This window comes from Mytilus trossulus, chromosome 2 (genome assembly GCF_036588685.1).
Source record: "Mytilus trossulus isolate FHL-02 chromosome 2, PNRI_Mtr1.1.1.hap1, whole genome shotgun sequence".
NCBI classification, from domain to species: Eukaryota; Metazoa; Mollusca; class Bivalvia; order Mytilida; family Mytilidae; genus Mytilus; species Mytilus trossulus.
The window spans coordinates 5432424-5458246 of NC_086374.1; the positions used below are offsets into that span (position 1 = coordinate 5432424).

At 30.6% G+C, this 25823-nt stretch overlaps 1 protein-coding gene across 1 annotated transcript in view; it reads left to right on the forward strand.

Moving 5' to 3' along the window:
* Window positions 1-2944: 2944 nt before the first annotated feature.
* The window catches only part of LOC134706344 (uncharacterized), a 62583-nt gene continuing 39704 nt past the window's right edge, over window positions 2945-25823 (forward strand). The window contains exon 1 of the mRNA XM_063565204.1: window positions 2945-3451. Coding sequence (XP_063421274.1) covers window positions 3251-3451 — 201 coding nt within the window. The 5' untranslated portion in view covers window positions 2945-3250. The remainder of the gene's footprint in view (window positions 3452-25823) is intronic.

Genomic DNA, 25823 nt, shown 5'->3' on the forward strand with positions numbered 1-25823 from the left:
TAGTTTGTCTATCAATCAACATGCATAGCTACTAAGGATATAAACAGAACACAAAATTATGTTCATTAACCTGTGTATATTATTGTAATTGGCGGGTTTGTGTGCAATGTTATTGTTGGGTATTTTTTTCCAAAATTATAACAGCCTACTACTGCCGCCTTAATTTATTCGCCCCTTATATCATTGATTTTGTGTTTACATTGTATCATAGATAACATGTATTCGTTGAGTGTATGTTCACTAGTGTTACTATGTCTCTTGATTAAGTTAAGCCATGTCTTTTTATTTTGTGATGTTACACTATTGTTTTTAGACAAAGGGGAATGTTGGTATCTATTAAAACGTGTAAACCCGCTGCATTTGTTAGCACCTGTCCTTAGTCATAAATATGATGTTCAGTAGTTGTCGTTTATTGATGTGGTTCATAAATGTTTCTCGTTTCTGTTTTGTTTTTATATATATAGATTATACTATTGGTTTACTCGTTTGGATGGTTTTACACAAGTGATTTTGGGGTCCTTTATAGCTTGCTGTTCGGTGTGAGCCAAGGCTCCGTGTTGAACCGTACTTTGACCTTTAATGGTTTACTTTTTTTAAATTGTGACTTGCATGGAGATTTTTCACCAACTTCTGCTTATATCTTTTATAGGGGTAAAATGTAAGTTCTAAAACTTTCTTTTATCTTGAAATCTGTTAACGTTGTAGAGCAAATCTGTTGGAAAGTTAAAATAAGTCACACAGCTGAAATCGTCAGTCGACTCGTTATAAGAGTTGGCAGTGCCCTCAAATGACATATACAACCATGTCAAGTTGTATGCGATTAAACCATTTATCTTTTTTCAAAATAGATTATGAAGACAGGAGGAAGCTAAGGGAAGCAAAAATAACCAAAGGATAAAATTGTTAATTGAATCTATACATGACTAAATCGTTATATTACTATTTACAGGAGTAATTTTCCTTGAACACTCATTTGTGTGGGTGTTTGTGGCAAAGATTAACATCATCTAAAAAGACAAGAGATAACAACTTCAATAAGCAAAAGCGGCTAAGAGGACAAAATATTAAAAAGAAAAAAGACAAAAAACGAATCAACATTACCCAAATCGTCGGAATTATTGCATAAGAAAAAAGGTTTTTACATATTTGTGTTTGTGGACACTACTATAGAAACAGAGAAACTGCTAATAACTTTAAGTTAAATTATGAGCAGGACAGATCTATAAATGAATAAAATGACCGAAATCGTTAGTTGATTGTTTATAGAAGTTATGGCCATGTAGCGACGATTGTTTTTAGGGTGATTTGTGGAAATTATAGGCGATATGGAAAATCTAAAAAGAGCAAATTTGATCAGCACGTCTTATCAAGTAGTCAAGATAGCGGAAAACATCAGTCGACTCCTTTTTGGAATAATTAGATATATATAGATGTGGCATGAGTGTCAATGCGACAACTCTCCATCCAAGTCACAACGTTCTAATATATATAAAAACGAGAAACACTAATGAACCGCATAAACAAACGACAACCACTGAACATCAGGTTCATGACTGAGGACAGTTTCAAACAAATGCAGCGGGTTTAAATGTTTTAATAGGCGCCAACATTCACCCAACATAAAACAATAGTTTTACATCACAAAAATAGATAGTCACACAAAAATATATCAGTGAAATGACTTAATTAATTAAAAGACAAATTAACAAACACAAATGAACATTCAACGAACAAATAAATTTTATATTTGACATAATGTCAATACAAAATTAATAAAGCAAGGGGGTAGATGTAAAATAATATCATTTTTACTTTTCGAGAAATAAGCAGATAGTGAGAAACTGCTTAAAGCAAAATTAAACATACAAAAGAATAAAAAAGATTTTAAATGATAAGTTAATATGGCCTAATCATCACCTTTTCAATGAAAATAGTATGTTCTGTATAAAATTTGGTTGATGTGAACATAAATAAATTGTAAGTTGACACTTACATGAGACCTATAGGACGACTGTTGACCACAATTAGTGTTTTTACCTTATATCTTAAACCAAAATATATGGTAAAAAAATAGAGTTAACTTTTTCAAACAGCAAAAATAATCAGCAACAGAAATTCCACTAAATAGATTCTTTTTTTTTTAACTTAATACTAGCATGGTTAACAGAAACTCTATCCAATAAAACATACCAATAAGACATGATTTTAGTCCGTTCAGTTTGAATTCAACACAAATATTATAAATGTATTGTTGACTTTGATTGCTGAATATAACTTTCATGTTATTTAAGAGCAAATATTGATCATTCGTGAACCTACTCCTTTGTGTATGTCATTTCAATAATAACTTTATTAATCTTGTTTCAGTTGGACCCCTTTGGTATGCCTTACAACATAATTCATTTCAAAGAAAACAAAATACTATCATTAACGACCTTGAGCATTGTCTGTTTAACCTTTTCTATTGCTATCGATTCCTTCGTGTTATATTCAGTAATCAATTAAACAGTTAAAACATAATCAATGTTCTTGTCGATTCTGACACCTACAGTGTATTTCTACCCAGTATGTTTCCTTTGTCTTAACGATTTTATCTCGATCATAAACACATTTGTACTTCCCTTCGGGAGAAAAAGAAGAATTTGATAAAAGTATTCCTAGATAATATATTAGTCATGGTACCTAAATGATGAATTTAATTTAACTAGTATTTAGAACATTTTCTTTCTTGTAGCGTTATATTTGAATAATTAAAGGTATTAAAGTCTACCCGTCACTTGAATGATTGACTTATTTAATCTCTCGTTCACAATAAAAGTTGACTGGTTACTAAAAGCAAAGTAGCTATTTAAATTTCTTAGCAATGCATACAAATCTATCGATTTTTAAATCAACGAATTGATCCCAATGCTAAAGTATGCATCATCTCGCATTAGCTGTTTAATTCGAGTCAAAGATGTTCATTATTGTGTCTGTGGCGGGAAAGTTGCAGACGACATGTTCTTCTGTAACACCTCTGATCAGCTGAAGATTTTCACCAGAAGTAAAATGCCAATAGCTGTGTTGGAATTTGGTTGTTTCTCATAATTGCCTTTTTCTGATCGATTCTCGACATTATGAGATCATATATTCAATGGTTTTTGTATTTGAACTACGAAAGTATGGCTGCAAGATTCTGGTTGGAGCAACGTCATTTTAATTGATTTAACTTTCACGTAATCTTACTCGATCTGGACTTGAAAAAGAAAAAATGCCGACAATTTTTAGAAGACGAGAGAGGGACAAGATGTCTGAGGATGTTGTCCCGTCCTCCGTGATGAAACATTTATCTGCGATAGCAGTCCCAGGGATGTATTTATACTACAAGTATAACGAGTTCAAACGACAACGTATAGAGGACATGAAAAGAAAAGTTACAGAACGTGAATTGGACCACTTAAATCAAAAAATAGTAAGTGATCTTTATTATATTTTCAATTATTAAACCTACCTTTTATAAATTTGTTCAAATTTGCTCTCTGTTGTACTTTTGACAACTTTTAAAGGGCTACCGACTACACTGTATTGATAATGTTTATAAACTACATTGAAAAACTTTGTAAGTTGATGCCATGTAGAATATTACTACGTTTTTGACCCATGCTGATGGCTTCGTTATGATTATATGATAAAGATCAAATGTGATGTCATCACCTTGTTTAAGTCAAGCGCGTTCAAGGTTTTTTTTGTCTTAGAAAAAATAGACGATACATTTCTGTTGAATTTTCAGACCATAAGTTATAAAATAAAATAGTGACACAGGTACACCTTGTTAATATATAGATAAAACTGACTTTGCACTTCTTCACGGATATATATATTTATAAAACAATGTTAGGGTAGAGCTGATTCTCTAAATCCTCCTCAAATGGGGCTGGAACCTATACATTTCTTAAACGTCAATGGGAACGCCGCCCTAGCCATATATATACAAACTGATATGCCATCAAATCCAAGAATCTCTATCTCTTAGTATGTCATATTTGCAAGTTCGTTATTTATTCTTTAAAAAATACATCTTTTGTAAAATAATATTTATCCAGAGCTATCTTAAGTAAACTATACAGGAGGAGATGAAAATATTCTATATGTTACCATTCTTATAACCTAGCGATATAGATACATGTACTTGACTCTGTTACCATTCTTATAACCTAGCGATATAGATACATGTACTTGTCTCTGTAACCATTCTTATTACCTAGCGATATAGATACATGTACTTGTCTCTGTAACCATTCTTATAACCTAGCGATATAGATACATTTACTTGACTATGTTACCATTCTTATAACCTAGCGATATAGATACATGTACTTGACTATGTTACCATTCTTATAACCTAGCGATATAGATACATGTTCTTGTCTCTGTAACCATTCTTATAACCTAGCGATATAGATACACGTACTTGTCTCTGTAACCATTCTTATTACCTAGCGATATAGATACATGTACTTGTCTCTGTAACCATTCTTATAACCTAGCGATATAGATACATGTACTTGACTCTATTACCATTCTTATAACCTAGCGATATAGATACATGTACTTGACTCTGTTACCATTCTTATAACTTAGCGATATAGATACATGTACTTGTCTCTGTAACCATTCTTATAACCTAGTGATATAGATACATGTACTTGTCTCTGTAACCATTCTTATTACCTAGCGATATAGATACATGTACTTGTCTCTGTAACCATTCTTATAACCTAGTGATATAGATACATGTACTTGTCTCTGTAACCATTCTTATTACCTAGCGATATAGATACATGTACTTGTCTCTGTAACCATTCTTATAACCTAGCGATATAGATACACGTACTTGTCTCTGTAACCATTCTTATTACCTAGCGATATAGATACATGTACTTGACTCTGTTACCATTCTTATAACCTAGCGATATAGATACATGTACTTGACTCTGTTACCATTCTTATAACCTAGCGATATAGATACATGTACTTGACTCTGTTACCATTCTTATAACCTAGCGATATAGATACATGTACTTGACTCTGTAAAAGAATAAGGTTGCAGTGGTCTATTTTTTATTGAATTTAGTATTTTCCCTTTTCAGTATGTTTATGCTTATCTTTGCATCAACTTCTGTTCCTGCATCGAACTTTCTGCTGAATTGTTATTTTAATTATGACTGTAGATTCACGATGAGACTTGCTCGGAAATCTTTATTGCTGATTTGTTTAACTTTGTATTAGATGTTGGTTTTTTTTGTTTGGGGGGGAGGAAGAAACAAAACAATTATCAAGTTTATGTTTCCATTTATTTGGATTATGGTATTACGAGGCAGAAAGAAAAGTAAATGACATATATTATAAAATGATTAACAAAATTTGCATCTGCAAAAGGGTCGTAAAATATATAGTTAAGAACTACATGGTTCATTTTTTTCTGATACTTAAAAAAATAATAATTCTGCACTTTTGCTGGGATATGTAAATTGTTAGGCTAGCACACTTGTTTTGTGTGAAAGTTTTCTTGATGTTATTGATATTCTTTTTACAAAAGTAGAAATGTTAAATTCCACTGGAAGAAGCACAATTTTCTATAATTGAAACCCACTAAAAAGAATATCATAGTTGCCTTATCTATATTTAGACATTAAGGGCTAAAAAAATAAGAAATCTGATATGTTATTTAATTACAGTTCTTATTGACATATCTGGTAGACCTAACTTCATGACATACAACGAACTTTTTATAACAAATTGTCGGAAAGGATTATATAAAAACCTGGTGATTTTAACAAAGAAAACTTCTTTCAAACAAAGCAGGCAAATATTTAAAATATATCATATGTTTTCTAGTGGACCTGTCACTCATGATCCTGTGATCCAATCTGATCCATTCAGGATTTATTTGATTGATGCTGATTACTACTGCTAAGAAGAAAGCAATCGAACCAAATGTATTTAGTTGTAAAGCTAAATATCATAATTTGGTAAATTATAAAGACCTCATGACTTATTTAGATTGTCAACTACTTATTATGTGATTGTAAATAAAATGTATATATATAATTTTTACGGCTATACACTGTTTGTGTTTGCCCAGTGGTCAGCACTTCGGTGTTGACATGAATATCAATAATGTGGTAATTTTTATAAATTTCCTGTTTACAAAACTTTGAATTTTTCGAAAAATTAGATATTATCTTATCCCACGGCATATATTACCTTAGCCGTATTTGGCATAACTTTTTGGAATTTTGGATCTTCAATGCTCTTCACCTTTAATTGTTTTGCTTTATAACTATTTTGATATGAGCGTCACTGATGAGTCTTATGTAGACGAAACGCGCGTCAGGCGTACTAAATTATAATCCTGGTACCTTTGATAGCTATTTGCTTCAATCCCACCCGTGTATGTGTAATGCTGTTCTTCAAATTTGGCGCATAAAATTATTTAACCTGTAGGAATATAAAGGCAACAGCAGTATACCGCTGTTCAAAACTCGTATTTCTATGGACAAAAAAAAACAAACATTGGGGTAACAAACTAAAACTGAGGGAAACGCATCAAATATAAGAGGAGAGCAACGACTCAATATTTAAATGTAACACACACAGAAACGGACTAAGCATTCATAAGGAAAACTATTCACATACTATTTGCTACCACGTTGTCTACCATATTATGTTTATTACTTGTTGTTCCTCGTAATTGTCAAAATGTTTGTACTGAATCGATATTTTGTTGGGCAATTTATGACATCATTTGTCAGATTTCTTTGCCTGATATAAATAAAAACAATTCGTGGAAGTAATGCTCTTCAATGCCGTGATGTAGCCTAATTGATATCTGGCAAATAATCCCGCTGATACTAGTGCTAGGTACAAATTTGAACTTGCAGTGATATCTGGCTTTACTCTGACGTTAAGATAAATGACAACTATAAAACTTTTGTTTTTTTAAATTGTTAGACAAGTGAAAATAGGAGAAGATCTCATAAATAATACGTCATATAAAAACAGACCCTTGGCAAATGAAAAAAGAAGAAAGGACACACAACAAACCATAAAATACTACATAGAAACCATGATTTAGCCACACGTATCCAACTAAACACCTCAAGTTATGCAGAAAGTAAGGTTAAAGGTTAATTGATACACCATTTGTTTCTTGTCTATTCAAATTTTTTTTAATGTCTGAATGTAAAAAATTTGGTGGGTCTTTTTTTTTTTTTTTTTTTACGCCTTTATGCTGGTAATCGTAAACGTGTCTCTTTTGCTTAAATATCCTGTATTTTCATATCTTTTGTTGCTAATGCATTTTATATCAATCTTTTCGTTTAATATCCCTCTAACACAAAGTATGTGCGAATTATATTTACAAGTTTTAAACTCATCTAAAGTTTTCATCTTCTGATACAGTTGGGAATGGGGAAATGATAGTTAACTATATTTATAAAAGTGAAATTTTATATACTAAATTGTCCTCATAAACATGTTATTTACAAATGTCAGTTGTGGATAATGATATATATATCAATATTAACTATAATGTATTATTAATTTTTAGCGTAAATAGAAATATGAATAGATTCAATAAATATTAAATCAAATTGTATTGCGTTGTAAAATTTCCGGAATATTGATTTATTAGTTAAGGATTAAGATTAGACAAGATTTTCCCAAGCAGACACAAAATACAAAATGCTACAGGTTTTATACGATAATAACCATAGAAAATTTCCCACGAAATACAAAGTCAAGCGTTAACTATGTCAATTTCAATATTGTTTAATCTGGTTTATCAAAAAATATCTTTCAACAATTAAATACAGCATATGGTGCGTTAATGTACTTCATATTCGCCAGACTAAGTTAGAAAAACGATAGCAGATAAATGAATGAGGAAAAGATGGTTAAATTTAAAGTTTGCAGATTGTCTTAGATATAAAAAAAAGAAAGACGATAGTTGGAATAGTCAAAGAATTAAAAAGTCTAACATTATATGTTAAATGATGTAACGTAACGTACCCAAATTGCACCTATTTTGACAGTTTTTTCACCTACGTTTTTTTATGATCCAGACAAAAGTTTCCATTCTGTGTTTATTTTTTAGATGTAACATTGTTTACTATATAGTTAATTTTGAATACACATTGAATCATCATAGAAAATGAGTTTGGATGTATAAGTACCCGGCCACGTCCACTTGGTTTTTTTTTGTGTCTATCTGATGAGTTAAGCCTTTTTCAACGGATTTTTATAGTTCGTTCTTATGTTGTACTGCTATACCACTGTCCCAGGTTAGGGAGAGGTTTGGGATCCCCCTAACATATTTAACCCCGCCACATTATTTATGAATGTGCCTGTCCCAAGTCAGGAGCCTGTAATTGAGTGGTTGTCGTTTGATTATGTGTTACATATTTGTTTTTCGTTCATTTTATTTTTTACATAAATAAGGCCGCTTGTTTTCTCGTTTGAATTGTTTTACATTCTTAACGGGGCCTTTTATTACTGACTATGCGGTATGGGCTTTGCTCATTGTTGAAGGCCGTATGGTGACCTATAGTTGTTAATGTTTGTGTCATTTTGGTCTTTTGTGAATAGTTGTCTCATTGGCAATCATACCATATCTTCTTTTTTATATTGATCCAAACGATCAAGCGCTCAAGCATTCCATAATGAGGAATACCTAAATTGCATCCATGCTTAAATTCAAATCCTCAAAAATTCAATAAGAGATGTTTTGTTCCCTTTATGTATTTAGAACAATTTGACATTAGTCCATGCTTACTATCCATTTTATAAGAAATGGATGCTTGTAACATATTTAATTTTCTCATTTTTTAAAAGATAATTTTTTGAGAAAGTCGCATCGCAACGTTTCTGTAGATTTGACGTTTTCTAGTGAACGCTTCATCTGCTGATATTAACTGTGAATGTTGTTTGTATTCTAAAATATAATTTGATCACTATGGTGAAAGACGTGTACAATGTCAAATGATAAAAAATACCAAGTGTGTAATCTCAAAGAAAACTTGTAAGATTTCCACAGCTATTTTTGTTGAATAGGTGCAATTTATGGTATTTGGTGCAATTTGAGAACTGTGACGTAAGACATGGTATGTTTACAACAGCATATAGTGCAATAAACTTGATTTTAGAATTTAAAAAAAAAAAACACAACAAAAACCACATTATAAAATCAATTGATATGAAATGGAACCGTTTGATATTACGGAGAAGTAAGGCTCCTTAAGAGAAAGATAATCGGGCACCGTGCCCACTTCATTGGAGAATTACAGCGATTTAGATTGACATTTAATGCATTGTACTTTGACATTATCAAGATTTAGCAGCGTATATGTACCGGTATTATTATTTTATATTGACATATAACGTCTTGAATTGATTGCACAGTACAAATATTCTCGGTGAAAATAAAGTTATACGGTATATTGTTTAGAGCCATTACGTCGACCATTTTAGTATTTGTTATCCTTTGATTTCCTGAATTATAGTTTAACTTATTCCCTCGGACATAATTACTTACTGTGTATTGATAAGGTAAAGTGGTTCTACCGAAACTAACAGATTATTACCAAATATAATGTGCCCATCGAGTCTGATTTTTTTTCTGCTTTATCATGTATAGAAACCTGATCAGCAATTTCTATGAACTATAACCTTTGTTTATATTGTACTTTTTCACTGTCATTGATTTATGATCAACTTCATGTTCGGAATCAGTCTTTTATTCACTCCCTGTGGAATAAGGCTTTCCATAAGTCAATGTCTGGTACGGATGAACAATGAATTTATGATTTGTTATCACGCCAAGAATTAAAACATATAATACTTTTATTTGTTATACTATGTTGAATGTACTCTGAACCGAAGTAAGAGCTGTTTTATTCCCTTACATTTTCTATTACGAACATCCAGTATGATGATAAATACGGGAAAGTTACTTATTACTTATGGTAGATAAAGTGAATGAATGTGAAAGGAAATTACATGAGGAATATTTAGTCAGATTCCAATTTCTGAAATACATGTAAATTTATATGTCTTGTTCTAGGAAATGAATTGTTTTTTTATGGATTTTCATCTCCGAAATTTGCTAATTTATGAAAAAATGATAAAATTAATTATTATCTTTTAAATTAATATCTTTTTTAATCAGCATTGCAAATGGGTGAACTTTTTTTTTCAGCTTTCTAAATTTGTGGTTATGATATTCAGGTATTGTCAGGTATTGCATTAATAAAATTGAGAATGGAAATGGGGAATGTGTCAAAGAGACAACAACCCGACCAAATAAAAAACAACAGCAGAAGGTCACCAACAGGTCTTCAATGTAGCGAGAAATTCCCGCACCCGGAGGCGTCCTTCAGCTGGCCCCTAAACAAATATAGACTAGTTCAGTGATAATGAACGCCATACTAATTTCCAAATTGTACACAAGAAACTAATATAAAAATAATACAAGACTAACAAAGGCCAGAGGCTCCTGACTTGGGACAGGCGCAAAAATGCGGCGGGGTTAAACATGTTTGTGAGATCTCAACCCTCCCCTATACCTCTAACCAATGTAGAAAAATAAACGCATAACAATACGCACATTAAAATTCAGTTCAAGAGAAGTCCGAGTCTGATGTCAGAAGATGTAACCAAAGAAAATAAACAAAATGACAATAATACATAAATAATAACAGAATACTAGCAGTTAACTGACATGCCAGCTCCAGACTTCAATTAAACTGACTGAAAGATTATGATTTCATCATATGAACATCAGGCACAATCCTTCCCGTTAGGGGTTTAGTATCATACCATCATAACATATATGAGAAGAACATAACCCGTGTCATGCCAACAACTGTTTTTAGAATAAATGTCTTTAGTTCCGACGCAAAGACCTTATCAGTGACTCAATATTAACGCCAGAATATGCAATCTAACACAGATCACTTTGTTTTTTTTAAATCTCAACTTCTTCTTTCATGCTATTGAAGTATGACACTCAAGTATATTTTTTTATCCGAACTGCGTTTGTTTCCTATTAATGAAACAATAGTTTCTCAAGCACTATGTATTTCAAAGTTTTCCTTAATTTGGTTGCTAATGACAGAAGGTGGCATAGTAACGACCTATTTGTTTACGTCATATTGTATTATAACCCTATGTGAAATAAATCTCGAGCTTCCTTTGTTTAGTGGTGATTAAAGCAATAAAACCTGTAATTAATCTGATTGACAGTTTCAGACTTTCAGTTTAATGAAGATGGTCATACAATGAATTTAGAGATCTTCACATTGTTAAAAACAAAATCTATAACAATTCTTATTTAAACATTTTAATTATTGGAAAACATTATTTAAATAAGCTATTTTTCTGGCAAAACTTGATAAGTTTGGTCATTTTTCATTTATGCACACAACAATATCACGGATATTGTAATATTTTGAATAAATTCCATGGAAGCAAACAAAATCAACAGTTCTATATCCTATATTTTATCAATCCTAGAATAAAATTGAAGAAAAATTTGAGTAATGCATATACGTTGGTTTTTGCTGGACAAATTTTTTGTTCGTTTACTCATTTTTTTATGATAATAAATAAGGCTGGTTTTTTTATTTGTTTGAATATTTCACATGTTGTCATTTCATGGGCTTTATAACTTACTAAACGGCAAAGCTTTTTACTTATGATTGAAGGCTGTATGGTGACATATTCTTGCGTACATCCGCTTCACTCTAGTCTGCTAGATAGTTGTCTCATTGGCAATCATCCAATATCTCCTGATTTTAATTTATATGAAGATATGTAAACGGGAAGAAAAGAAACATTTTAATCCTTAGGACATATCGATTGTTTAGCATTACAACCTTTTTGTCCCAATAACTTACTATGATAGAGAAATATTATGACTTGCCTGGACTTCAACAATTGTGCCATGTATAAATTCGCAGTGACGTCCGGTGGAAATGGCGGTACGCTCATTTGTAACAATGCTTTGGGAGTCTGGTAGGAGTTATTGTGCAAGGTTGAAGTTCTTTTCCTTTATATAACGTGTTTTACTCTTTTCTTCAAATGCGGATGTTTTGAAAAAATGGCTTCCAGCAAAATATGTGTGGGCCAACTGTTAGACAAGACATCAATGTAACAGAAAACGTCTCTCAGCCTACATCACTCCATTATAAAAGTCGTTTGGTGTTAAAAAATGTTTGATTTGTTTACAATGTCTTTTTCCACTCACTATAATATATATATAGTTTTAACCAGCAACGTTAAATAGATGTTGATGCATGTTTTAATACATTAGGGAAAATAACACTTCTAAACATGAACATGGATTAAACATATCTATGGGTGATTTTTTTTTTACTTGAAAAATAACAACTGTATGGATTATACAAATTCAAAATTACTCGAAAGCTTGAGATTTTACAAAAGCTGTAAATACTTATGGGGTTTCATTTTAGAATATAAATATATGTAGTTGAAGTTTTCAATATAACAATATATAACTAAAAGTTGAAACTAAAGTTGTGGAATGATTGCCTACTCTCCACAAAGGACCAAATGTTACAGAAATTAACAACTAAAGGTCACCCGTAGTACGGCCTACAACAATTAGAGCAAAGCCCATACCGCACAGTCAGTTAAATAAAGGCCACGAACTGGCAAAAACGAAAAAAAACCGGCCTTATTTATGAACAGACAACCACTGAATTACAAGCTCTTGACTTATCAGTCACAGACACATATTAGATGTGGCGGTGTTACAGTAGTTTGATGGTACAAAACCTCCCCTAGCCTGGGACAGTGGTGTAACATTTAATAAACATAAAAACAATTAAAATCAGTGGAAAAGGATTTAACTTATCAGATGGATGTAAATAAAAATACCTCTTGCACACAAAAGTTACGCTAAAAAAATCATGTTCGGTTTAACGTTTCAATAGATTTCAGTCCGTAGTATTTGGAATTGCGATGTTATCTCTCGGAAATAAAGTTAATAAAGAAATGGTTGTGGAGTAATTGATTTGTATCATTCATTTCTTGTTACATTATTATTCTGTTTCCATGTAATGGGACAAATTATCTTTGAAATAGATATAAATGTTTCACAGAACATTGCAAATAGCATCTCATAAAATATCTCATAAAATATCGATGTTAAGGAATTTGTTTGTGTGTGCTGCTTAATTTGTTCGATGTTTTCCTTGTTATATGATGTTCCAGAAGCAACATTGTCATAATTGATACATATAATGACGTCATTCGTCAGTTTTAATGATGACGAAGTACACAGCCGTATTGATCTTGCACCAGACACCGAACCATTATGGAAATGAAATTAAACTTTAAAATTTATTTATGAATTCAGAAACCACGAAGCATTTGACGTGAAATATTAATGACATAATTTCAAAAATAGTATATTTATAAAATGAATATGTTAATCGCATATTGCTCTTGAATTTAAACACTATTCCACTTGTTTTTTATTACATTTTATATACTTCATGACAAAATACATTTGATCTGGTTCGTATTATTTGCAACATATACAAATTAGAATGAACACAAACATTATGTATGATTTAAAACAAAGAAGCGTTCATTTATTAAGACAATCATAGAAATCTAAATGTCAATTGCAAGTTTAAGATTGATTAATTGACAGCTGCTTGCTCTAACTCCAGGAGCAACTATTTGATGAATATTCATTGCGAGGATTGCATCTTCGGTACACAAAAATCCAAAAAGCTTACATGCAAACAATGTATATAAGGCGTCAGTGGAAATAAAGTTTAAATTCGGGTTAACGATCGATGTTAGCTAAATGTAGTCATAATTCTTTCGAAACTAGGCGTTAAGCACGACCTTTGACAGAACAAATACGATTGTGATATTTTCGGAATTGCCTATTCTTAGTTTATTGATGCCTAACTAAGTTTAATGAGACGTTACGGAAGGGGAAGCGGAGTCAAATTAGTTATTGACAAAAACGATGTAGTTAAGACTAGATTTGGCACGAGTAGATACTGACAATATCGAGGTAGTTAGATATGGTTTAGCATGAAATATGCTTGTATAGAATTGACCTAAAACAAAGAAAATATGAAATTGATTAGACTTCTTGTATTATTATTTTTAATCTTCAACAAAGATAAATAAACGAAGAATAAATGAGTGAGTGTTTCATGTCATATTTCATGATTTTGTTTTCGTTAAAAAGTATATTAAATAAGTAAAATTATTTCAAAGTATAATAGTCATTTGTTTGGTTCAACAGTTAAACGGGACGTTATAAATAACTTTGGTAAGTATTTGAGTTAGAAGTGGACAAATTTTGATGTATCGGAATGTGAAGACAGGTTTTGCTGAATCAATATGTGTAAACAGATTTTGCTGTATCAGAATGTGTAAACAGATTTTGCTGTATCAGAATGTGTAAAAAGATTTTGCTGTATCAGAATATGTAAACAGATTTTGCCGCATCAAAATGCTTAAACAGATTTTACCGTATCAGATTGTGTAGACATGTTTTGCTGTATCAGAATGTGTAAACAGATTTTACTGTATCAGAATGTGTAAACAGATTTTGCTGTATCAGAATGTAAAAACAGATTTTACTGTATCATAATGTGTAAACAGATTTTGCTAAATCAGAATGTTTAAACAGATTTTACTGTATCAGAATGTGTAAACAGATTTTGCTGAATCAGAATGTGTAAACAGATTTTACTGTATCAGAATGTGTAGTCAGATTTTACTGTATCAGAATGTGTAAACAGATTTTACTGTATCAGAATGTGTAAACATATTTTACTGTATCAGAATGTGTAAACAGATTTTACTGTATCAGAATGTGTAAACAGATTTTACTGTATCAGAATGTGTAAACATATTTTACTGTATCAGAATGTGTAAACAGATTTTACTGTATCAGAATGTGTAAACAGATTTTGCTGTATCAGAATGTGTAAACAGATTTTACTGTATCAGAATGTGTAAACAGATTTTACTGTATCAGAATGTGTAAACATATTTTACTGTATCAGAATGTGTAAACAGATTTTACTGTATCAGAATGTGTAAACAGATGAATGTGTAAACATATTTTTCTGTATCAGAATGTGTAAACAGATTTTTCTGTATCAGAATGTGTAGACAGATTTTACTGTATCAGAATGGGTAAACAGATTTTACTGTATCAGAATGTGTAAACAGATTTTGCTGTATCAGAATGTGTAAACAGATGTTGCTGTATTAGAATGTGTAAACAAATTTTGCTGAATCCGATTGTGTAAACAGATTTTGCTGTATCAGAATGTGTAAACAAATTTTTCTGTATCAGAATGTGTAAACAGATTTTTCTGTATCAGAATGGGTAAACAGAATCAATACTTCCATTAAGATCCATTAACAGTTGAAAGAGAAATGCATGCGGAGGCAATATATTTAAGAATTTAATGATAAAAGACATGTAAATTTCTGCAATATATTTAATGTATGTTTACTTTAATTTGAACATTATCTTAGGTTTAATAATAGATAGTCATGAAATTTGAATCTTCTGTAGAACTTGGACATGCTGAAACACAAATTGTCATTAACATTTTAAATTCATTACATTCCTTTAACTTTAAATAAAGCTTTTCAAGTTTTATCATTTCCTCATTTTAACTACCTGTGTGTTGAAACGTTTTCGATTTTGCAAGCTTTATATATATATATATTATATATTAAAACAATATTGACACCTTATGTTTGTGGCATAACATCGTGACCACAAGTTAATTGTTTTCTGTTTAGTATTAAATTTATGTTAAGATCCACTTTGTTACATCTTGTGATCAATTTTATTTGGCAATCGCAAATGGCAGTCAGCAGGGTTAAAGAACATCAGTTGTTCGACCTGTTAGTCAAATGCGTTTTGTTAAAATATACTTTTTCACTTAAGTTGGTCTTTTGTTGTTTGTGCTGTATTTAGATTAGACCCTTCAACAACGTAATTTGTTTTACATGCACATGTATAAAAATTGCGGTTTTTTTCCAACGCAATCATAGGTTTGAACGTAGTTTTCCATTTAGACGCGTTTATATATACCATATTGTTTATAAAAAGAAATCAGATTTATATGGTATTTGTTTTACAAACTCAAACTAGTGACTTTGGTATAATATTTGTGTTACTAGTGTTATGAAGTTTGTTTTAAATGTTATAAGATGTATTGAAACCAGACTTTTGTTTTTCTACCTACCTAGCATTCTACTCGGTCATTTTGTTTACTATATTCTTTCCATTCTTTCCCTTCGTATCACTCTATCTTTTCGATATTATGTAAATACAAATCTCAAAACGCCTGTGCATGTGCCTGTCCAAAGTGAAGTCAAGAGCCTCTATAACATTTAACAAGTCTACAAATCTCAAAACGCTAGTGCATGTGCCTGTCCAAAGTGAAGTCTAGAGCCTCTATTACATTTAACAAGTCTACAAATCTCAAAACGCTAGTGCATGTGCCTGTCCAAAGTGAAGTCAAGAGCCTTTATTACATGTCCCAAGTCTCATAAATCTATTGAATATACATGTCCAAAGTCTTGACCTATTTTCACAATTCACTAGTGAGTGTGGCTGTCCCAAGTTTAATATGAATCTCGTTTGTGGTTGTCTGGGTTTAAATCTTCACTTTTTTGGGGGGGAACATTTGGGATTGACATATCCGTAATGTTTTTTTTTTTGTTGCTTTTCTATGCTTGGGATCACCCATTTAAGCTTGATATACCATGTAGATAAACTCATCATAGATACCAGGACTAAATTTAGTATACTATATACGCCAGACGCGCGTTTTGTCTACTAAAGACTCATCAGTGACGCTCGAATCCAAAAAAGTTTAAAATGCCAAATAAAGTACGAAGTTGAAGAGCATTGAGAACCGAAATTCTTAAAATAGACACTTCGAAGACAGTATGTTACATCTATTTACTTGAATATTTTGTGTTGTTCGATTATTTATTTTAGAGACTTTGACTACCATTTATTTGTACTCTACGTATACACTGTTAATGTTGCATACAAAAGTGTTTTTTTATTCAATGAAAAAGATTTACCGTTCAATTTATATTTAGATTTGAAATATATCATGGTTAATTGTTCTCAATAAGGTCGACTCAGGTGCTACTGCAAGATTAGTGTTACAATAGGAGGTTTTGGATTTGGCATCCTTTGCATAATCTGATATAACTATACTTTTAAAAAGATGACGGTGGAAAGAAAAAAACACAATTATCCATATATTTGAACCTTTAACTTTAATTTAGAGACGTTAAACTAAAAGATTGGTGTTTTTTTTTACAAAGTAAAACCACTAAAATACTGAACGCCGGGGAAAATTCAAAACGGAAATTCCCTAATTAAATGGCAAAATCAAAATCTCGAACACATCAAACGAATAGATAACAACTGTCATATTCCTGTCTTGAAACAAGCATTTTCTTATGTAGAAAATGGTGAATTGGATTTGGTTTTATAGCTAGCTAAACCTTTCAGTTGTATGACAGTCGCATCAAATTCCATTATAATGACAACGATGCATGAATCTTAATGACAGTATAACTCTGAACAAGTAAATGTGCCCTTTTTTGTTTTCTATATTTAACTGTTTTCACTTTATATCACTTTATCTATTTTCATATGTCTGTATGTCTACACATATATTGATACATATGATATAAATGATAAAAGTAGCTGCTTGGCTTTTTCGACATGGAAAAACAATTTATAGTAGAAACCTTTCTAACCGGAAAAATCTACCATTTGGGAGTATATTTCGACTATTCCGTATATCAAATGAGTAAGGAAATCTAGAAGTAATTCTGCATTGTGACTTATTGATAATGTAAATTTTGTTTAAGAGAGAAAACCAATTATACTTTTACACTGGGAATTATCTCCGAGGAATATCTGTCTACGATAAACGAAATAGTACAAGATAGCGTTTTGTATTTCCTTTCATTTTGATGATTGATACTTACATTACTTCAATTTCTATACAATGTTCATATTCCAAGAGAAGAGTTACTTTCTTGGTTATAAAATAGCATGTCTATATTTTAGAATATTCTTTTACCTTTGCATTATTAGATAACATTCTTACATGATGATGATGGGGTGTATGACTATTTTTAGATAAAATTCTTAGATTATGATGTGGCAAACTAAATGTAAATTCAAGTCTTTAATGTGATATGAGCCCTGCTAGTCTTAGATTCGTGATTTTTTGCATTAGTTGTTTTTTTTGGCATTGAACTACCTCTCAGTTATTGCGAGTACTTTCACATCTGTAATTAGTGTCCTTTTGTTTTTAGGATGTATAAGTATCCATCCACGTCTTCTTTGTGTTTTGTTAGATGTAATTATGTATATTTCAGAAAAAGGGAGAAGGTTTGGTACCATTAAAACGATTATAATCCCGCTGCAAATGTTTGCACCTGTCCTAAGTCAGAAATCTGATGTATTTAGTAGTTGTGGTTTGTTTGTGTAATTTATACATGTTTCTCGTTTCTCGGTTTTTATATAGATTAGACCGTTGTTTTTCCTGTTTTAATGGTTTTATACTTATAATTTGGGGCCCTTTATAGCTTGTTGTTCGGTGTGAGCCAAGGCTCTGTGTTGAAGGCCGTACATTGACCTATAATGGTTTACGTTTATCAATTAATATTTGGGTGGAGAATTGAATCATTGGCACTCACACCACATCTTCCTATATCTTTATATATATAGATGTTTCCATTCTCAATTTTATGTACATATAGTCATAGTTTATAAAGATATAGGTATATACAGGTTCTGTAGAATGTTGAAATTCTAGCGAATCAACTGAAGTAAGGGCTATGCTATTATTCAAACAATTTACTTTCATACCAATAGTTTTCGAAAGGATTCAACCATATAATTTCATTAAAAAATCATTAAGTAGCGTCAGACGATATATTTCCATCAACCTTGATTAATTTATTTTTCCTGTCAATATCTTGAAAGAATTATAAAAGTTATTTAACAATGCTTGAATTAGTGAATTATTTGTTATTTATTCCATTTATTTTACAATATAATGAAAGCATTAGCACTTATATCAATAAACGCGCGTTTTCGGGTAGCTAATATGACGTGTTTATTGGCAGACGATAATTGAACATTTATCACTTTCATATGATCGATTAGCTATGTTATGTCATTCTATATGCATCAATCTTTAACACTATAGATGTACGTATCTGTTTTATTTACGATTTTTTTAAAATTTATGAGTCTCCTCTGTTTTGAATAGACAGTCGTGAGATCTTTCATCTCTTTGGGGCGAAGTTTTTTTCCAAACTGTCATTATTATGTATCAGATAATTACGTAACACGTCCATTGTCTTTGTTGGTTTCCCACAAGAGGAAGCAAGTCATTCTAATGAGGCAATCACATCATAAATATAGTCAAAGAAAAAACAGATAACATGGAATTTGACATTTTACGGTATTCCCATGATTTCAAGACACGACATCGAGTCTCAGAGATAGTAGTCTGGAAAAATGTAATCCCTATACTTACATAATACAATGTGGTTAATCTTAAGTCTTTCTGTAACCGAGTTTCTGTATATTTGTAGAGGAGCATGATGTTGACATGATGCATTGACATTTATTTTATATAATGAAAATGTATGGAACATATAAAAAAGAAGATGTGGTATGATTGCCAATGAGACAACTATCCACAAAAGACCAAAATGACACAAACATTAACAATTATAGGTCATCGTACGGCCTTCAACAATGAGCGAGCAAAGCCCATACCGCATATAGTCAGCTATAAAAGGCCCCATTAAGACAAGTTGATTTGAGGGTTTTTTTTTGGGGAGGGGGTATTATTTAAATTTTACATCCGAATAATTTCAGCACGCATAGAATATAATTTTTTTTTATCTATGTTATCAGTTGTTATTTTAAGTGGTTAAAAGACGATATTCTCATTTGATTTTAAAATATGATATCTAACGTCTAGATTTGTGACATTGTTTTTTTACCTATGTATATTATGTAAGAAAGTGGTGTTGTATCTTTTGTAAAATATGCTCCTGTTCTATACGCAGTATGGCAGAGCTTTTTCTTGTGAACTTATTTAAACTACGAGAAACCCTCAAAGAATTGCAATAAGGGTTCTGAAACACGATAATACCTGAAGTTTTTTTGTTTTTGTTTTTGATATTTCATTTTGTATATTCCATTGCCCTTTCAACGTCAATAGCACAGAATCCTCTTAGTGACTCATTTAAGCTCATTGATAAAAACATCTGATAACACTTACTTCCACCTTGAGAATATTTTAAATTTATATAATCAAGAATTCTATAATTTTACTGCGTGATTTACCCATGAGAATTCACTTCAAATACATTTGATATGATTGAACAGATATAAAAATAAAAATAAATTTCTATACTTGAATATTTCAATTTAACACGGGAAATGCTATGTACCGATTACAAGATTGTTTGCATGTTAATCTTGTAAAATATCGGCAGCGAGTCACAATGTGAATCTTTTTGTCGAGTGAGCGCAGCGAACGAGATCAAAATGCTTTTAAATTGTGCCGAGCAGCTGATATTTAACAAAATCAAAATGCTTTTATATTGTGTCGAGCAGCTGATATTTTACAATATCAAAATGCTTTTATATTGTCTCGAGCAGCTGATATTTTACAATATCAAAATGCTTTTATATTGTGTCGAGCAGCTGATATTTTACAATATTAAAATGCTTTTATATTGTGTCGAGCAGCTGATATTTTACAATAACAAAATGCTGTTATATCGTGTCGAGCAGCTGATATTTTACAATATCAAAATGCTTTAATATTGTGTCGAGAAGCTGATATTTTACAATATCAAAATGCTTTTATATTGTCTCGAGCAGCTGATATTTTACAATATCAAAATGCTTTTATATTGTCTCGAGCAGCTGATATTTTACAATATCAAAATGCTTTTATATTGTGTCGAGCAGCTGATATTTTACAATAACGAAATGCTTTTATATTGTGTCGAGAAGCTGATATTTTACAATATTAAAATGCTTTTATATTGTGTCGAGCAGCTGATATTTTACAATATCAAATGCTTTTATATTGTGTCGAGCACTTGATATTTTACAATATCAAAATGCTTTTATATTGTGTCGAGCAGCTGATATTTTACAATATCAAAATGCTTTAATATTGTGTCGAGCACTTGATATTTTACAATAACAAAATGCTTTTATATTGTGTCGAGCAGTTGATTTTTACAATAACAAAATGCTTTTATACTGTGTCGAGCAGCTGATATTTTACAATAACAAAATACTTTTATATTGTGTCGAGAAGCTGATATTTTACAATATCAAAATGCTTTAATATTGTGTCGAGAAGCTGATATTTTACAATATTAAAATGCTTTTATATTGTGTCGAGCAGCTGATATTTTACAATATTAAAATGCTTTTATATTGTGTCCAGCAGCTGATATTTTACAATATTAAAATGCTTTTATATTGTGTCCAGCAGCTGATATTTTACAATATTAAAATGCTTTCATATTGTGTCGAGCAGCTGATATTTTACAATATCAAAATGCTTTAATATTGTGTCGAGAAGCTGATATTTTACAATATTAAAATGCTTTCATATTGTGTCGAGCAGCTGATATTTTACAATATTAAAATGCTTTTATATTGTGTCGAGAAGCTGATATTTTACAATATCAAAATGCTTTTATATTGTGTCGAGCAGCTGATATTTTACAATATCAAAATGCTTTAATATTGTGTCGAGCACTTGATATTTTACAATAACAAAATGCTTTTATATTGTGTCGAGCAGTTGATATTTTACAATAACAAAATGCTTTTATACTGTGTCGAGCAGCTGATATTTTACAATAACAAAATACTTTTATATTGTGTCGAGAAGCTGATATTTTACAATATCAAAATGCTTTTATATTGTGTCGAGCAGTTGATATTTTACAATAACAAAATGCTGTTATATCGTGTCGAGCAGCTGATATTTTACAATAACAAAATACTTTTATATTGTGTCGAGAAGCTGATATTTTACAATATCAAAATGCTTTTATATTGTGTCGAGCAGCTGATATTTTACAATGATAAAATGCTGTTATATCGTGTCGAGCAGCTGATATTTTACAATAAGAAAATGCTTTTATACTGTGTCGAGCAGCTGATATTTTACAATAACAAAATGCTTTTATATTGTGTCGAGCAGCTGATATTTTACAATATTAAAATGCTTTCATATTGTGTCGAGCAGCTGATATTTTACAATATTAAAATGCTTTTATATTGTGTCGAGAAGCTGATATTTTACAATATCAAAATGCTTTTATATTGTGTCGAGCAGCTGATATTTTACAATATCAAAATGCTTTAATATTGTGTCGAGCACTTGATATTTTACAATAACAAAATGCTTTTATATTGTGTCGAGCAGTTGATATTTTACAATATCAAAATGCTTTTATATCGGGTCGAGCAGCTGATAATTTACAATATCAAAATGCTTTAATATTGTGTCGAGCAGCTGATATTTTACAATAACAAAATGCTTTTATATTGTGTCGAGCAGCTGATATTTTACAATAATAAAATGCTTTTACATTGTGTCGAGCAGCTGATATTTTACAATAACAAAATGCTTTTTTACTGTGTCGAGCAGCTGATATTTTACAGTAACAAAATGATGATAACCTGATAATCGATTTATCGGGCTGTCTGCTTTTTTTTAAATGTTTTCTTAGTTTCACCAGCAACTGCAGGGTGACTTGATAAGTTCGGGTCAAACTTATCAACGTCGGTACAAACATAATGATGTCGCTGATATGTCCGGGTCAAAGTTATATTTTGAAAGGCCAGGTCAACGTATTTGACGGCACAAAGCTGTGATATGTTATTTTATTAAGAGCTGAGCAGGGTAGTATGGACAGTGGGACGACCGATAAACTATAGTTTAGGTTAAAAGAAACGATTGTGTGTTCCCCCTTTTGTTAATTATCCTACTTTATATAGTGACGTTTCATTGTTCCCTATTTGATGTATTTAGTTTTCGTTCAATGCGCCGATCTGTGATGTCGCCATGTAAAGTCGTCGATGACCGAAATCATTTTAATACTTGTCTGTTCATTCACAGCCTGTACAGTTAGTTCTCATATTATTCTGACTTGTACAGTTAGTTCTCATATTATTCTGACTTGTACAGTTAGTTCTCATATTATTCTGACTTGTACAGTTAGTTCTCATATTATTCTAGTCTGTACATTTAGTTAATATGTCATGCTGTGACTCGTCCTTGTATTGTCTAATTTAGAACACAAATATTATGTTTGTTTCCTCTACAAATAAATACAATGTTATAAACAAAACGTCAAGACAGCGAACTGCACCCTGTATTATCATAATCTCGGTACATGAATAGATATGAACTTATGCATAAAACATATGCATTATGTAACTCTGTTATGTATCTTCACTGAATTATAAACCGTTCTTTGGGAATGTAAATAATTCTTTAATGACGCATTTTAATGGACTGCTTTCTGAACGTAATTGGTTTTCATAACTATATATATTGCTATGCTGTTTTCCTGTAAGAGAACAAAATGGTAGTGGTGATTGAATGGTGTCAGGAGATTTGATTGAATACTAAGATCAATTACAAAATGTTGCTGTAACTTAGTTGAAAGACAGAATTAATTTTTAGATTTTATTTAATTCTTCTATTTGTTCCTAACATTGATTCCAATTTATTTGCCGAGTTATTTTACATTAAGTAATTATCTGTGATTTAAGTGCCGCTTTTGATGTGTCTAATTTAAAACGTTCCTTTATTTTAACAAGAAATTAGATTTTAAGCGTTCCTATAAAAGTCTTTTAACAAATCATTGATTGTGTAACATTGAAATGAAATATATTTCAAAATTATTCAATTTGAAAATCGTTGTAGTTAAACCTTATGCATTAAAATTCAAAGAGCAATATATAATAGGTTGGTAATATTTTTTATGAAGCAACCATAATGTCAAGAAAATCGGCCAACGTACTTATTCTTACTGGCGGAAAACAAAACAAAAAAGACATTTCATTTTGTCAAAAACAATTCGTACAAAATGAAAATTATTTTAAGATAGCTAAGGATTATTATCATCAAGTCGAGGCTAATCTGACAATGCAATGACTTTATACGATATTTAATATAAAAAAAAATACATATACCTTCATGTGCTGCTTTTTGAGTTAAATGAGGTCGAAATTTTGTATATTTGCTCAAATTCGGATTTATGGCCGTATTTTCCCTTTCGAAAGAAAGACATAACTTTTTTTGTTTTAAAAGATAAACACATATTGTTTTTTTGTTAAATAATTAATAATTTCTGTATTTTTTAAGTAGTCTAAAAACTTATGCATTTTTTATTCAGAAATAACTCATATTTATAAAATGGTCATGAATTGAGAAAAAAACGTCATTTTTTGCTAAATATATTTATCGATATTAAAAAAATTGCTTTATTTACAGTTTTATGAAATTTGGTCCACATAATCTCCCTGCAAAATGAAACAAAATATCGTTTTGAAAATGAGGGTCCATTCACTCGTTTTCAAATTATATTAGTATGTTTACAAAATTTCGAATTTTTGAGTTACTAAGGCTTTTCTACCTCAGGCATATATAACCTTAGCTGTATTTAGCAAAACTTTTAGGAATTTTGGTCCTTAATGCTCTTCAAATTCTTACTTTATTTGGCCTTTATAACTTTTTTGAATTCGAGCGTCACTGAATCAAATCAAATCAAATCAAATATTTTATTATAGTCTCACCTCTCTACATGTACAATACAAACATGAACACAATATATATATATACAACATGTTTTAATTAAAAGTACAAAACTATCTTAAAAACATTCGAGAGCCACTCTCAAAAGAGTTATGAGAGACTTTTACATAAAAAAGGACAGCTCGATAAAAATATAAAACATTTTTTATCTATATAAAACATTCTTCCTTTGAATTAAAATATCATGGCAGATTTTGGCCGAATAAAAGCATAAATTTTTATTTGTAAATAAAAATATAAATTTTTCATCATCATTTAAGTCTAAAAAATCAATATTAAAAGAAACTGCTCTAGTAAAAACCTCTTGTCTTGCCTGTGAATATAAAGGGCATTTAAGTAAAACATGTTTCTCATCCTCAATTAGTTTCTGTTGTATACATGAATCATTAAAACAAAATCTATTCTCACTTAAAACCCCTTCATATCTGCCTGTTTCTATTCTAATCGGCGCCACACCACATCGAAATTTAGCAAAGGCGCTTTTATATTTTCCTGGCATATGAACACTTAAATAATGTTCTTTATAATATTCTTGTTTAAATAATCTATATGTACGCAGTTTACTGCGATCATTTGTGTTTAAATCATTACACCATTTTCTCTTGTACATATCAAAAACATTACTTTCAATATTCTTAATATCATTTTTACTAAAAGTACAGTTTATATTACAAAAATTTTCAATATTAAGTTCTCTAAATTTACTATGAACTCTAAAATTCCAGTTTTTAATTTTACTGTTACATATTCTATTTGCCCATAAAAACACTTTTTTATTAAGTCTGGTATCATTCATTTTCAAAAATCTTGACCAATTTCTAAAAATACATGACCATTGTTTAA